The sequence below is a fragment of the Lontra canadensis genome, unplaced genomic scaffold (assembly GCF_010015895.1).
Source record: "Lontra canadensis isolate GAN:19392208 unplaced genomic scaffold, GSC_riverotter_1.0 scaffold98, whole genome shotgun sequence".
Taxonomy (NCBI): Eukaryota; Metazoa; Chordata; class Mammalia; order Carnivora; family Mustelidae; genus Lontra; species Lontra canadensis.
In genome coordinates, this window is record NW_022631092.1 from 3,574,168 (window position 1) to 3,586,393 (window position 12,226).

Consider the following 12,226-nt stretch of genomic DNA (forward strand, 5'->3'; position numbering starts at 1 on the left):
TGTAAAGGGAGACCATTTCTGAGAAACCAGCACCCACTCACCAATGAGTGTCTTAGAGACAGAAGCACACTGAAAACAGCCAAACAAAACAATCCTAGCACACATGCACAGCTCCACTGCATAGGACAGATGGACATAGTAAATTTCCTCTCACTTCACCCCCCCCCATAATATTCTCTCCTTTCCTCACTCGCACTCTCCTTCATCCAAGCTACTATGAAGCTTTTGTGTTGGGCTGACATCACTCACAGGCTAGTACCCCCTGCATCACGTGTCTCTTGCAGCCCTGTCCTCAGACCCAAAATCTAAGAAGGAGACCATGCACCACTAAGCCAGGACACCGTAGGCTAACAAAAAGCAATTTGTCATATCAGTATTTCTCCCCTTTAAACAGTTCTGATTGTCATGACCCAATTCACACCTTATCTCCAACAGTAGCAAAATCCCAGGCCTAGATCTTCATCCAACATGTGCCTGAGTATGAAATTAACGATAAAAACTCCGAGCACTCAACCCCAATTTCTTCTCTTGGCTCCACCTGATATAATCCCTTATAGGAAAAAGGGCCAGGGATAACAAGCGTCTGCCATAATATCATTAGGGGATCCAATAATGACAGGATATAATGAATAATGATTAAATTACCATCTGCTGAGCACTTATAATGTACTTGACAACAACCTCATGAAGGAAGTAGTATTCCCGTATAATAAGTGAGGGAATTTGAAGTTTTCAGAAATTGAATAACATCCAGGAAGCAGCCCAGATAGATACCCAGCATATCTCTTAAGGACAAAGCCTCTCAACCACAACAATAATACGATGTTTCACTTGTCAGAAAACATTGCAAACTCCCAGGATGAGTAAAGAATCATTTTCCTTCTCGGGGGGCTAATGTGAGGATTAAGCGGGATTAAAGATGTTAAAGCATTTAGAAAAGTAAGATACTGCAACATACAAGGTATCATTTAGTACATTAAGATCATGTCCAAATAAAAGCCCTCCGTACTATACAAATGACAACGATACATATGAAAAATGTTCACCCTTATAATTAAAGATACCCCAGTTCATTCAATATCCAGTTCTCATTCATCAAGTTAGAAAATACTTTTCAAAGTTTAACCCTCACTGTTGGCAAGGATGTTGTGAAAATACTACATTGCTGGTGGGAGTTCATGTTAGTACAACCTTTCTTAAAAATGTGTTTCAAGACATTTTAAAAAATCGACATAATCTCTTGTAAGGAAAAATAAATTAGGACAAAATTTTAAGTACAAATACAGTTGAGAGCATAGATTATGAAGCCAGATTGCTTGGACTTAAATCCCAGCCCCCCTGCTTACCAGCAGTGTGCCCTTGGGAAAGTTTCTGTCACCTGGTGTCCAAATGGGGATAATAATAGCACCTATTTCACTGAGTTGTTATGAGAATTAAATGAATTATTATACATAAAGTACTTAACCCAGTGCCTGGCACAAAGAAAGCATGATATATAAGTGGTATCTATTATTTTTATTGTCTTAGCACTATTTATAAAAATTGGAATCACTGTCTGACTATAGAAAAATGGTTAAGTACACCATGGTACGGACATAAAATGAATATTATGAAGCCACGAGACTTCAAAAGACTATTTAACCTCATGGAATGTAAAGTAAAAAGAGCAGGAAATTGTATCTATCACCCCCATACCATTCATGCTTGATAAAAGGGCACTTTGTACAAATAAGCATGTGTAGAAAACGAGTGGGGACTACATCAAAATATCAGCAAAGAGTATATGTGGGTGAAGGGGTAGGGTTGGGGGTCCCTTCTCTTTCTGGACTTCACAACTCTTCGGCAGTGCTTCTCACAGTCTAATATCTTTGCCCCTTAACCCCAGCCCGTTCCCAGCAGACAGCGGACACTCAGGCTGCCTGGAAGAGTGAGTGACGGAATGGAACCTCGGTCCGAAGGGCACGGAACTGTCCTGTAAATGGAAACTGGAACACATGCACCCCCAGCCGGATGACCCACAGTAACAGGTGTTTTCCATCTCTGACCTCGGTGATTCATTCCGCACAGCTGCCCCCACACAGGGGTGTCCGCGGCTCCTAGAATACAACGCCCCACAGGGGCAAGTGCGCAGTGTTCCGGACGCCTGGGCGGCCACACACGGAGACACACCTCGGGGACAACCTGGATCCACAAGAAAGAGGCCCTGCCACCTTAAATAGGTTCTTTGCCTGACTGCAAAGAACAAGAAGCTTTGGCTTGTGTCCATGCCCCTTGCTCCCAAACGCACCTTTCTTTCTAGTTTTCAAGCAATCTATGGAGGGTGAGTCTGCATGCGTCCGGCCGCTGGCGGACCCCCTCCCTACACACACACACACACGCACACACACACGCACACACGCACACGCACACCCCTTCCCCCACTCGTCTCTCTCAGGCTAGGCGCGTCTCCGAGGGTTGGGTTGAATGGGAAAGAACGGGGCCGTCTTTGTCATTAATCCTCCCCTCCTTCGGGCGAGCCAAGCTTCTTCCGGGTCAGCGACAATCACCGCCACCCCAGTCGGGCCCGCGGTCCCCCATCCCGCTAGCCTCGCGCCCGCGGGGGCCAGGTCGCCACCGCCCGCAGGTTGCGGGAGGGGAGGAGGGCGAGGAGAAGGGCGGGCGGCGCGGGAGAGGGGGAGGGAGGGAGGCGGGGAGGGGACGGCAGCCCGAGGAGGGGGAGGAGGAGGAGAGAGCAGCCTCCCGCAGCTGGCGAGGAGAATGGGAGTGCGGGGCGCCAGACCGCCGCGGGGTGTCACGGCCGCGGCCGAGCTTGCCCGGCGCGGGGCCGGCGCCCGCCGCTTTTAAACCCGGGCGGGCGCGGCGGAGGCGGCGGCGGCGGGCGGATCGCGGCGCGCGCTGGGCGCCGGGCGGCGGCCGGATGGAGAGGAAGGGCTCGGCGGCCGCGGCCAAGGGGAACCCGAGCCCGCCCGCGGCCGGCGAGGCGCAGCGGCCGCCGCCGCCACTGTGCGTCCCGGGCGGCGGCGACGGGGTCCCGGCGCGCGGCCAGGCTGGGGCGGCGGCCGAGCCGGCCGAGTTCATCCGGCGGGCGCACGAGTTCAAGAGCCAAGGGGCGCAGTGCTACAAGGACAAGAAATTCCGCGAAGCCATCGGCAAATACCACCGGGCGTTGCTGGAGCTGAAGGGGCTGCTGCCGGCGCCGGGGGAGCAGGAGCGGGACTCGCGCGCGGCCTCCCCGCCCGGGGCCCCCAACCCCGGCCGCCTCTCGGAGGAGCAGAGCAAGACGGTGGAAGCCATCGAGATCGACTGCTACAACAGCCTGGCAGGTGAGCTGCGCCGCGCCGCGCCCGGCCCCTCCGCCCCTGCCCGCCCGGCGCCCGGCGAGAGACCCGGGCCCTCGGGTCCCAGCCGACCGCTGCGGCGCGCCCGCGCTGCCCACTTCCCCGCCGGCACCGTGCTGCCCCGGGAAGGAGGACCCGGGAGGGGGGCGCTTTGGAAAAAGTGACTTTTAGGATTGTACCTCCCCAAACTCGTCCCTTCCCCATGGGCACTCCCGAGTCCCTTCCCCCTCGTCCATCGTAAATCTCACCTAAAAATAACTGGACAGACAGAACGAGCCCCGGCTGGCCTGGTGGCGATTGCTGCTGCTACTGCCCACCAGTGGACCTGGGTCCAAACGCGGGAAGTAGCGCCCAGGGTGGGCACCCGCACCCACCGCATGCCCAGCGGCCGCTCTCCTCAGGTATCACTGGCACCAGAGCTCGCCCTCACCTTGCCCTCAACCGACCGCATCCCCATGGGCAAGGTCCTTCCTGCCCCAAGTTCCCTTGGCCTCGGTAGCAAAGGGCAGTTTGCCACGATGCCTTCGGCATCTTGAGCAAAATGGATTCCAAAATGCCACTTTCTTCTCTCTCGGCTCTGCTGGGGCCCCCGGTTGCCAGGTGAAGGGAGCGAGCTCAAAGGGAAGCTGGTTCATGGTTGGGCTTGAGCTGCGTGCCACATCCTTACTCCTTCACTGGTCCTCTTCCAGCTGACTGCAGGGCCCGAGGCCAAGGGGGCCCTTCTGTTGGGATGAGAAAGTATATACATTTGGGATGAGAAAGGCACATTCATTCCAGAGTTCCAGAGTTCACTTTGGGGATTTAGGTCACCGTCAGGCATTTAAAAAAAAAAATTAACTTTGCCACAGGAAATCAAAGTCTCTTTAAAAAAGGAAGAGCGTGGGTCCTTCCAGGGCCTTCCTGTGAGAAGGTGTAGGCGCAATGGCCTTACATTTGGAGAGGCATTCTGTACTCCTCTCACCCCATTTGGTGGGATTTGGGCATGGTCCAATGCCCATCCAACGGCCAAATAAAAGGTCATTACTCCTAGTCCCTAACCCTTGAGGTTGCCTAAACTAGCTCTGGACAGTTGGAGAAGTGTAGCTTGGGGAGAAGGACTGGGTGTGGCGGCGGAAGGTGAATGTGTTTTGGGCACAGGAAGTTGGGGGATGAAAAAAATATATGCTGATAATTCTGCTGTGTTCCCTTTGAGGTGTCTAGTGCCAGCCTGCCTCTGTGTTCCCATAATGCCATGCCCAGTATCACCTTCAATCAGGCAAAACCCCACCACTTTATAAACTGTGGTTTACAAATGGAAGGGATTAATACACTAGAAGTAGTAGCAGTTGTAAAAATGGTGGTGCCCATAGCAGTCCTAGTAGTAATGGCAGTAGGTAAAGTAGTTGTATAGCAGAGATGGGCTATCTCAATCCGTCAGCGCCCACAGCTTGGTTCTCTTTATTTCCTGTAAGCCTCTGGCATACTTGCTTCTGCCTGATGAATAGTTAAAGGGCAGAGTGGGCGTGGGTGGAGGAGAGGCCGTCTGGATCACTAATGCGGTGATTTTAGAGTGGTAATGGAGTTTTATATTTAGTCTTATGCACGGGCATTCTAGGGTTGCCCCTCACCCCACGCTTTTGGCCGCTGGCCTGTGGCTAGGACTGCCTATTGCCAACCCGAGAGGCGGTTACATTTCCATGGCGAAACCAAAGATGTGTCCTTGGGCAGGCAAGCCCAGCCAGGGCGGGGCTGAGATCTCGCCAGCTCCTTCACCCCTACCCTCACCACGCAGGCAACTTGGGAAAACTTCAGCGGTGAGAGAATGGAGAGTGGCAATCGCTAGCGGATGGATTTCGCCTCTGCTGCCTTCTCCAGCCGTTCACCCCTTCTTCGTATTAATAATTTACTGTGTGCACTGTGCTTGTCACCCTACGTGCAATGCACGTTTTAACCTTTAAAACAACTTGCTGAAAGACTGCAGAGCGAAAAAACAAAAACAAAACCTGAGGTTCCAGAGCCACCCAACTCCAAAATCAATGATCAGTGTTCTCGCCATCACACCTTGATGTGCAAATTCAGTGTCCTCTAGACATCTGGCTCCCTGAATCCAGTCTTAGGTGGGCTTCCGTTTGGAGTTCTGAACCCTGGGAACCAGGAGAAAGAAACAGAGGACCTAATTCAAAACCCTGATAGGGCTCTTCCTAAACATTTTCAAGTTTCAATGAAAGAGAAAAGAAGAGTAATTACAAGCTGAGCAGTTATATCAAAGCCAAAATCTGTATCCTGGATAGAAAATTCAGGTGGGAGATAGGATCCTGGAAGTCACCTAGAAAATAAGTAGAAGCCCGATGTTGGTTTCCTTTGGAATAATGCATAAAATCTCTTACTACTGTCTGAGAAGTCCTAGCTGATAGGAAGGTATCCTTTCTTGTTGGACAGCACACGTAATACGTATCTTTAAAGTATATTTTCTTTTAGAAAATATCAAAAAGTTTAAAGGAGAAAATGCAAAATTACTCTTAACCCTGCCACCAAAAGACACCCCTCATGATATATTTCCTCCCTGTATTTTTCTCTAGACATTCATGTGAACTGTTTTCAAAGCCAGGACCTTCTGTATCTGCTTTTATTCCCAGTTACCATTATTATCAGAAGCATTTTTACATTTCTTTAAATGTGAAGATTATTTGAAGTGGCAACATAAAATTTTTAGCGTTTACAATGACCATTTGATGGAAAGGGAAGAAAAGATCACTGCTACTGTTGTCAGAGCCAGAACAGTGCCATGAAGCCCATAAGATACCCTGTCCCCCCTCGTGCCTGCTGATAGGAAGGAGACAGCAGCTGCACATTCTTTCTGGCAGAAAGGCAACTGACCCTTCCATCCGGACCCTTCCATCAGTGCCGACTGAGCAGCCCAGCCAGCTCCTGGTGGGAGTAGTCTGAAGACGTTTGTGCTCTCAAAGATCTGTCCTTCTACACAGCTGTCCATAGAGAGAGACATTTGGGGTGTGGAAGGAACTTGGACCAGCCCAGAAGTACCTGGAGGATTAGGCTATGTTGCTAAGGGCATCTCAGCACCCAACAAAAGGCTATTGGGAGGCTTCTGGAAAAAACCTAGGTCTGGTTGGACCCTGATACTCTTCATAAAAGGCTCCAAGAGAATAGCAAGAGGGTGGTGGGGATGTGCAATGTACTAAGAGATGTTCGTCTAAAAATCCATTTGGATGACTTGAGGGGGTCACATGAAGGATGTGCAGACAGTTGTCAGAGTGCCTGTGGTTGTGGTCTGTTCTGGCTTGGAGTTCCTCCTGATTAGGAGGGATCTGACCAGTACTGCAAGACCCCTGGACTTGATTTTACCCGCCTTATTCTTTATGGAATTAAGGAAAAAAAAAAAAAAAAGATGGGAAGTATCCCGTTCTTTCAGAATTTTGAATGACATTGATACAGTGATCGAAAAGATATTCTGACCTAACTAGGGCAATGTAGGACTCTACTCCTTGCCAAAGCTACAAAGGAAGCGCGTGTTGGCCTGTTGATCGACTCCTGTTGACCTTGAACAAGACACAGGACTCCCCTGGGGCCCTGGAATGTTTTGTGCAGAGTTTCTTGAAAGACAGAGCCTTTTGCTCCCCATGGTTCCCATGGGGCTGTGGTGGCCCCAGCTGGGTGTGATCAAAAGATTACAACATGTAATGACTTCGTTGATATTTTCGAATGACATTCAAGACTCAAATGCCCGCAGTGTAGATGAGTGCCTACAGGCCGTGGCATTGGATCTAGATGAGAGTCAGCTTGTGCCTCTATCCCTGGCATACCCTGTGACTTTGGTTAAGCCCCTACCATGTCATTTTGCCCATTTTCCCATACAATTACAGCTATGTTTAAGAGATTTTTTGTTGTTTATTTTACCAAAGGGACAGATAGTACCCACTGATCCTATATGAAGCCCCAGGACAAGGGTATGGCAAGGCCTAGAGAGGTCACACTGGGAAAAGGCCTGGGATGGACATGTCTTAAAGCCATGGGACCAGGGCTGGCCACATAATTTGTGCAGCCCAGTGCAAAATGAAAATGGGGAGCTCCTTATTCAAAAAATGTGTGTGGGATGGGGAGAGGTATCAAGGTGTTGAAAGATAAAGCTTTTCTCCTTTTTTTCATGACCTTTCTCCCTCTCAATTTGACATGGTGCTTTTATTTGCTATTTAATGTCATTATAAGAAAATTAAAATTTTAAATTATTGTCATGAATTTTACTGTTCACCTTTATATTGTGCAAAGCTAGTTTTAAATGGAAACGCGAAAGGACTTACCTTTTATGTGAAATCACCTAAATTACACAATTCACATCTTGTAGCTTATACGTGCATATGTGGTCTATTCTTCCCAGAGCAGTGGAAATGCTGACAAAAACAAACTCAACTATTTTTATTTCATTTCTTTACATGCATTCTCTATGGGGCACTTTCCACCAAGTTTGCCTTTCTACCGAGTAAGGAAAGGAAAAGGCACTATTCCCTACTCTTACCCCACTCTTTCCTTTTATGTCATCATTTTCAGCATAAGCAGTTGGCTAGTGCAGGGTAGAAACATAAGTAGGAGAGGATATGATGGGGCTTTAGGTCATCTGTGCTTCTTACTGCTTTCTTTCTGTACTTGAAGCAATTTCTGGGTTGAATGGAAAGCGTGCCTCTTGGGGCTGTCAGCATGTCTGCCTGCTTACTTAGTCACATACCTGACAGTCTTACCTCGTACTCAAGCTGGGTCCTGCTGAATTCTCACGCATTGTGGGTCCACCGGAATTCTGTGCTCATGGGGCACCCTGAGTGCTACGTGCAAGTGGGGTTGCAAAGAATGGTTGTGCCTCTCTCTTCTGCTCATGTTCGTGCACCATCGTCCCCTCAAACTTCACTTACAAAACACAGCTCCAAAGATAAAATTGTTAGGAAGTTCAAGGAAGCAATAACAGAGCATTAAACCAACTACAGGGAACTTCTGACCGCATAAGGCACCCACCCTTGAAGTCACCCCCAATGGGCTACCAGAAGCTGACTGGGTAGATACACCTAAGGTGGACAAAATTAGACATAGACTCTGAGGCAGGTTCTAAGACCAAGGGTACTCAACAGAAAGGGGTGTGGAAGCAGAGAACCAAGCAGGAAGATGGATGAATTGCAAATGCAAGAACTCAGTGGTAAGAAGGAGATGAAGACTAGAGACAACTGGTAACCCAGTAGCTATATAATTTATACGTATAAATATACATACTTAATATATATAATTTCATTTGCTCTTACTTTGTGAGACAGAAAACTTAAGCTTGGAGCAGTTAAGTCACTCACCCGTGGTCACGTGGCAGTATGTGGCAAGCTGGGATTTCTCATCTGCCACTCTATAGTTACACAGCCTGTGGTCCTAACCATTTACCTCGCAGCCTCCGTTTTTAGGAGTTTTCTTCCTTAAGTACTAAAATTCTCCCCCGTGAAATTTCTATTGATCCATCCATATTCTTTTTTAAAAAATATTTTATTTTTTTATCTATTTTATTTATTTGAGAGAGAGCATGTGTAGGGTACGGGGGAGGGGGAGAGACAAGCAGACTCTATGCTGAGCTGGGAGCCCGATGTGGGGCTCGATCTCAGGACACTGAGATCATGACCTGAGCTGAAATCAAAAGCTTAATCAACTGAACCACCCAAGTGCCCCTGATCTAGTCATATTCTATCTACCCTTTGAGGCAACACAGACTATATCTCATCTCACAGACTACATCTCATCACCCTTGTAACAAGGACAAGCCTTGGCATTTTTAGGGCATTTCAGTTGCCCCTCGTCCAGTCTTGTATTCTGTAGGTCAAACATCTTTTACTGTGATTGTGTCTTGTGTGATTAAGAGTCCCCTTCCATGACCATTCTGGGTGGTTAAGAGACAAGTGTCCTGCGTTCTGTAACCGGGTCAGAATTTCCCTTTTGTCGCCAGGAAGATGACCTGAATTTGTATGGACGGAGAAGTGCGAGGAGCTGGTGAGTCCTGATTTCCAGTGAGCCTAGAGGCTGCAGGAGTCCCAACACACTTCCTCCTCCTTTCTGTCCCCCTTGCTTTAGAGCATGTGAATTCCAGTTAGGAGGTCCTGAGAAATTTGAGTGGAAGTGTTAAGAGCCGGAATTCCCTTCAGCCATTACTGTCTCAGTAATCGCTCTGCAGACACTGTGAGGAGAAACGATCCACTAGATGGATAACGTCTGGAATTGTCCAAATGCATTACTCTAGACCTGGTCGGTTCTAATGTCATGAGAGTAAGGATGCCATCCTTTAAAATCATGTTTCCGTTTTAATGCCAAATGAAGTTGGGCACATTATTATTCCGGGTGGTGTGGAACATTTGCTCTCCTAACATCCTGGAAAGTAATATTTACGTTTTCGTTTGTGTTTTTATGACTGGCTGGTACTAGGTTCTGGCTTTGTGGGCCAAACCTCATCTCTCAAGAAACAAAAACAAAGAGTCTCCAAAGCCAGCACCAAAGAGACCAGTGGCCCTGTGTCTAGTGGAATGCTGACTGGGGCAGACTCACGTGACCGCTGGTGGCACATTCACCGTACGGGAACTTAATCTGACCTTGGTTTGCCTCTCTTATTAAATGGGTATAATCATGCCAGCTTGACTCACAGGGTGCAGGCGAGGAGTAACGTGAATATATTTCCGCAACTATAAAGTATAAGTCGTGTAAATTAGCATTTTAAGTGGGTAGGGATACATAGGAGAAAAAAAAGGTAGAGGAGAAATAAAAAGTAAGACTTGCCCAATGAAGGAAAATGCTCACCTCCAATGTTAATAATTCTGGGATAAAAGGCATGCTTGGATAGTTAGTATCCACTAGGAAAACTCGCTTGATGCCCAGTTTCTGTATTAAATATCTATCCACACTGACTCTCCCATGGTGTTTCAAACACACATACTAAAATAGTCCCCCAAATACTGGCTTCTTCATAGTCCACACACAAAAACACTTGCTTAAAAAAAAATCATCTAATGAGAACGTGAGGGCTGTTCTCTGAACTATGATTTCCCTGCTTCTGACATCCCTACCTTTGAGAACAGAATGGAAGCTTGGCTTGGTGAAAAAGGACTTGGACTCCAAGTTCTCCAGGTGCTGGTGCCTTGTGTCGAAGACTCTTCTCTTTTGGGCTTTAGTCCTCTTATTTACAAAGACTAGGGTTGGATTCCAAGCTCTCCGAGGTCTTTTCCAGCTCTTCAAAAAGGTCGTCTTCACGCCACACTTTCTGAACTGTGTGGTCATTACATGGGATCGGGTCGTTCTGTGTGTGCAGATACATACCAGTCTCCAAAAGCTGTTATGACATGAAAAGGCAGAAGGAAGGCCACTCTTTAATACAAGTCCCTTGTGCGAGTAGATACAAGCTAGCATCAATGTATCTGTGTCAGGGAGATCATCTGAAATCCTTCAAGTGAAGCTGTTAACCTCACTTGAAAAGGGGACCGGGCAGATAAATTAACCTTAACTTTTTAAAAAAATTATTAAGACTTTTTTGTTTGTAGGGCAGTATTCACAGCAAAATGGAGGGGAAAGTACAGAGATTTCCCATACAGTCCCTACCCCCACGTGCACCACCTCCCCCACTGGGACGTTTGTTACAAAGAATGAACATACGCCAACACGTCGTAATCACCCAAAGTCCGTAGTTTACATCAGAGTTTGCTCTTGGTGTTGTGCATTGGATGGCTTTGGACAAATGTATAATGACATGTATCCACCATTAGGGTATCATACAGAGTGTTTTCATTACCCTAAAATTCCTCTGTGCTCTGCCTGTTCATCCTTACACCCTACCCCACAACCCGTGCAAACCCGGAGCTTTTTACTGTCTCCATAGTTTTGCCTTTTCCAGAATGTCATGGAGTCGGCATCATACAGGACGTGGCCTTTTCAGATTGGTTTCTTTAACTTAGCAATATGCACTTAAGGTTCCTTCATGTCTTTTTTAACTTTTTGATTTTAAATCTTTCTATAGTATTTGACTTTTCTAACTATATATGCATGATGGCTATTATTTTTTAAGAAAAATGATGACAGGGTTATCGCTTAGAGAAATCATGGGTAATCTGGCTTTGTTCTTTTTATTTTCCCAAAGAAAAGCCACCTCATAGACATGATTTTTAGTGCCATGCTAGATATTTTCTGTCTTGTCTAGCCTTGTCAGGCAGTGACACCAAAGATGTCAAGCAAAATTATCCCAAGACCCCCCAATTTCTCTTAATATCCCACAGTGGGATTCATCCCCCTTTCTGCAGTGCCTGCCACCCCAGTCGGCACACAGAGCTACATCCTGACAGCCTGGAACCCCCGGTGGGAGAATGCCCCTCAGTAGTACGTTAGTGACAGTTCGACTCCAGCAGTGAGGCAGGGAAGGGAGTTCGATCAGATCTTGTGATATGAATTGGTCCTGAGCTTTAGCGATGTGCCTCTGGTATGGAAGAAGGGGTGCCATGTGTCATCAGTGTCCAAGATTCTTACTGGCCCCTGAATTTTGAAATCCTGGCCATTGGTACCTCAGATACAGCAGCCTGAGCATGGGAAGGCAACTCGCTTATTCACTGAATCTTTCCTGTGCACTTTCCTGGGCTACTTACAGCCCAAACCCAAACCTTCCCTGTTCTCCTTAAACATGGCACAGGTGTAGTGGGAACTGGAGTTCTAGTCCAGAATCTGGGACTAACTTGCTCTGTGACTTTGGACAAGTCACATCACTCTGAGCCTCAGTTGCCCCAAATGTAAGCAGTGGGGGTTGGGTCAGTGCCCTCCAAGTGTCCTCTCACGAGGGCTGAACTGTTTAGGATTTTGAAGACCTTCTAGCTACCCGCTCCCCCAGCCTCTCTTTCTGGGAG

The 12,226-nt window shown here is 47.8% G+C and overlaps 1 protein-coding gene across 1 annotated transcript in view; it reads left to right on the forward strand.

The window, feature by feature from the left end:
• Positions 1–2,589: 2,589 nt before the first annotated feature.
• The window catches only part of TTC9 (tetratricopeptide repeat domain 9), a 30,261-nt gene continuing 20,624 nt past the window's right edge, over positions 2,590–12,226 (forward strand). Inside the window, exon 1 of the mRNA XM_032837369.1 lies at positions 2,590–3,323. Coding sequence (XP_032693260.1) covers positions 2,918–3,323 — 406 coding nt within the window. The 5' untranslated portion in view covers positions 2,590–2,917. The remainder of the gene's footprint in view (positions 3,324–12,226) is intronic.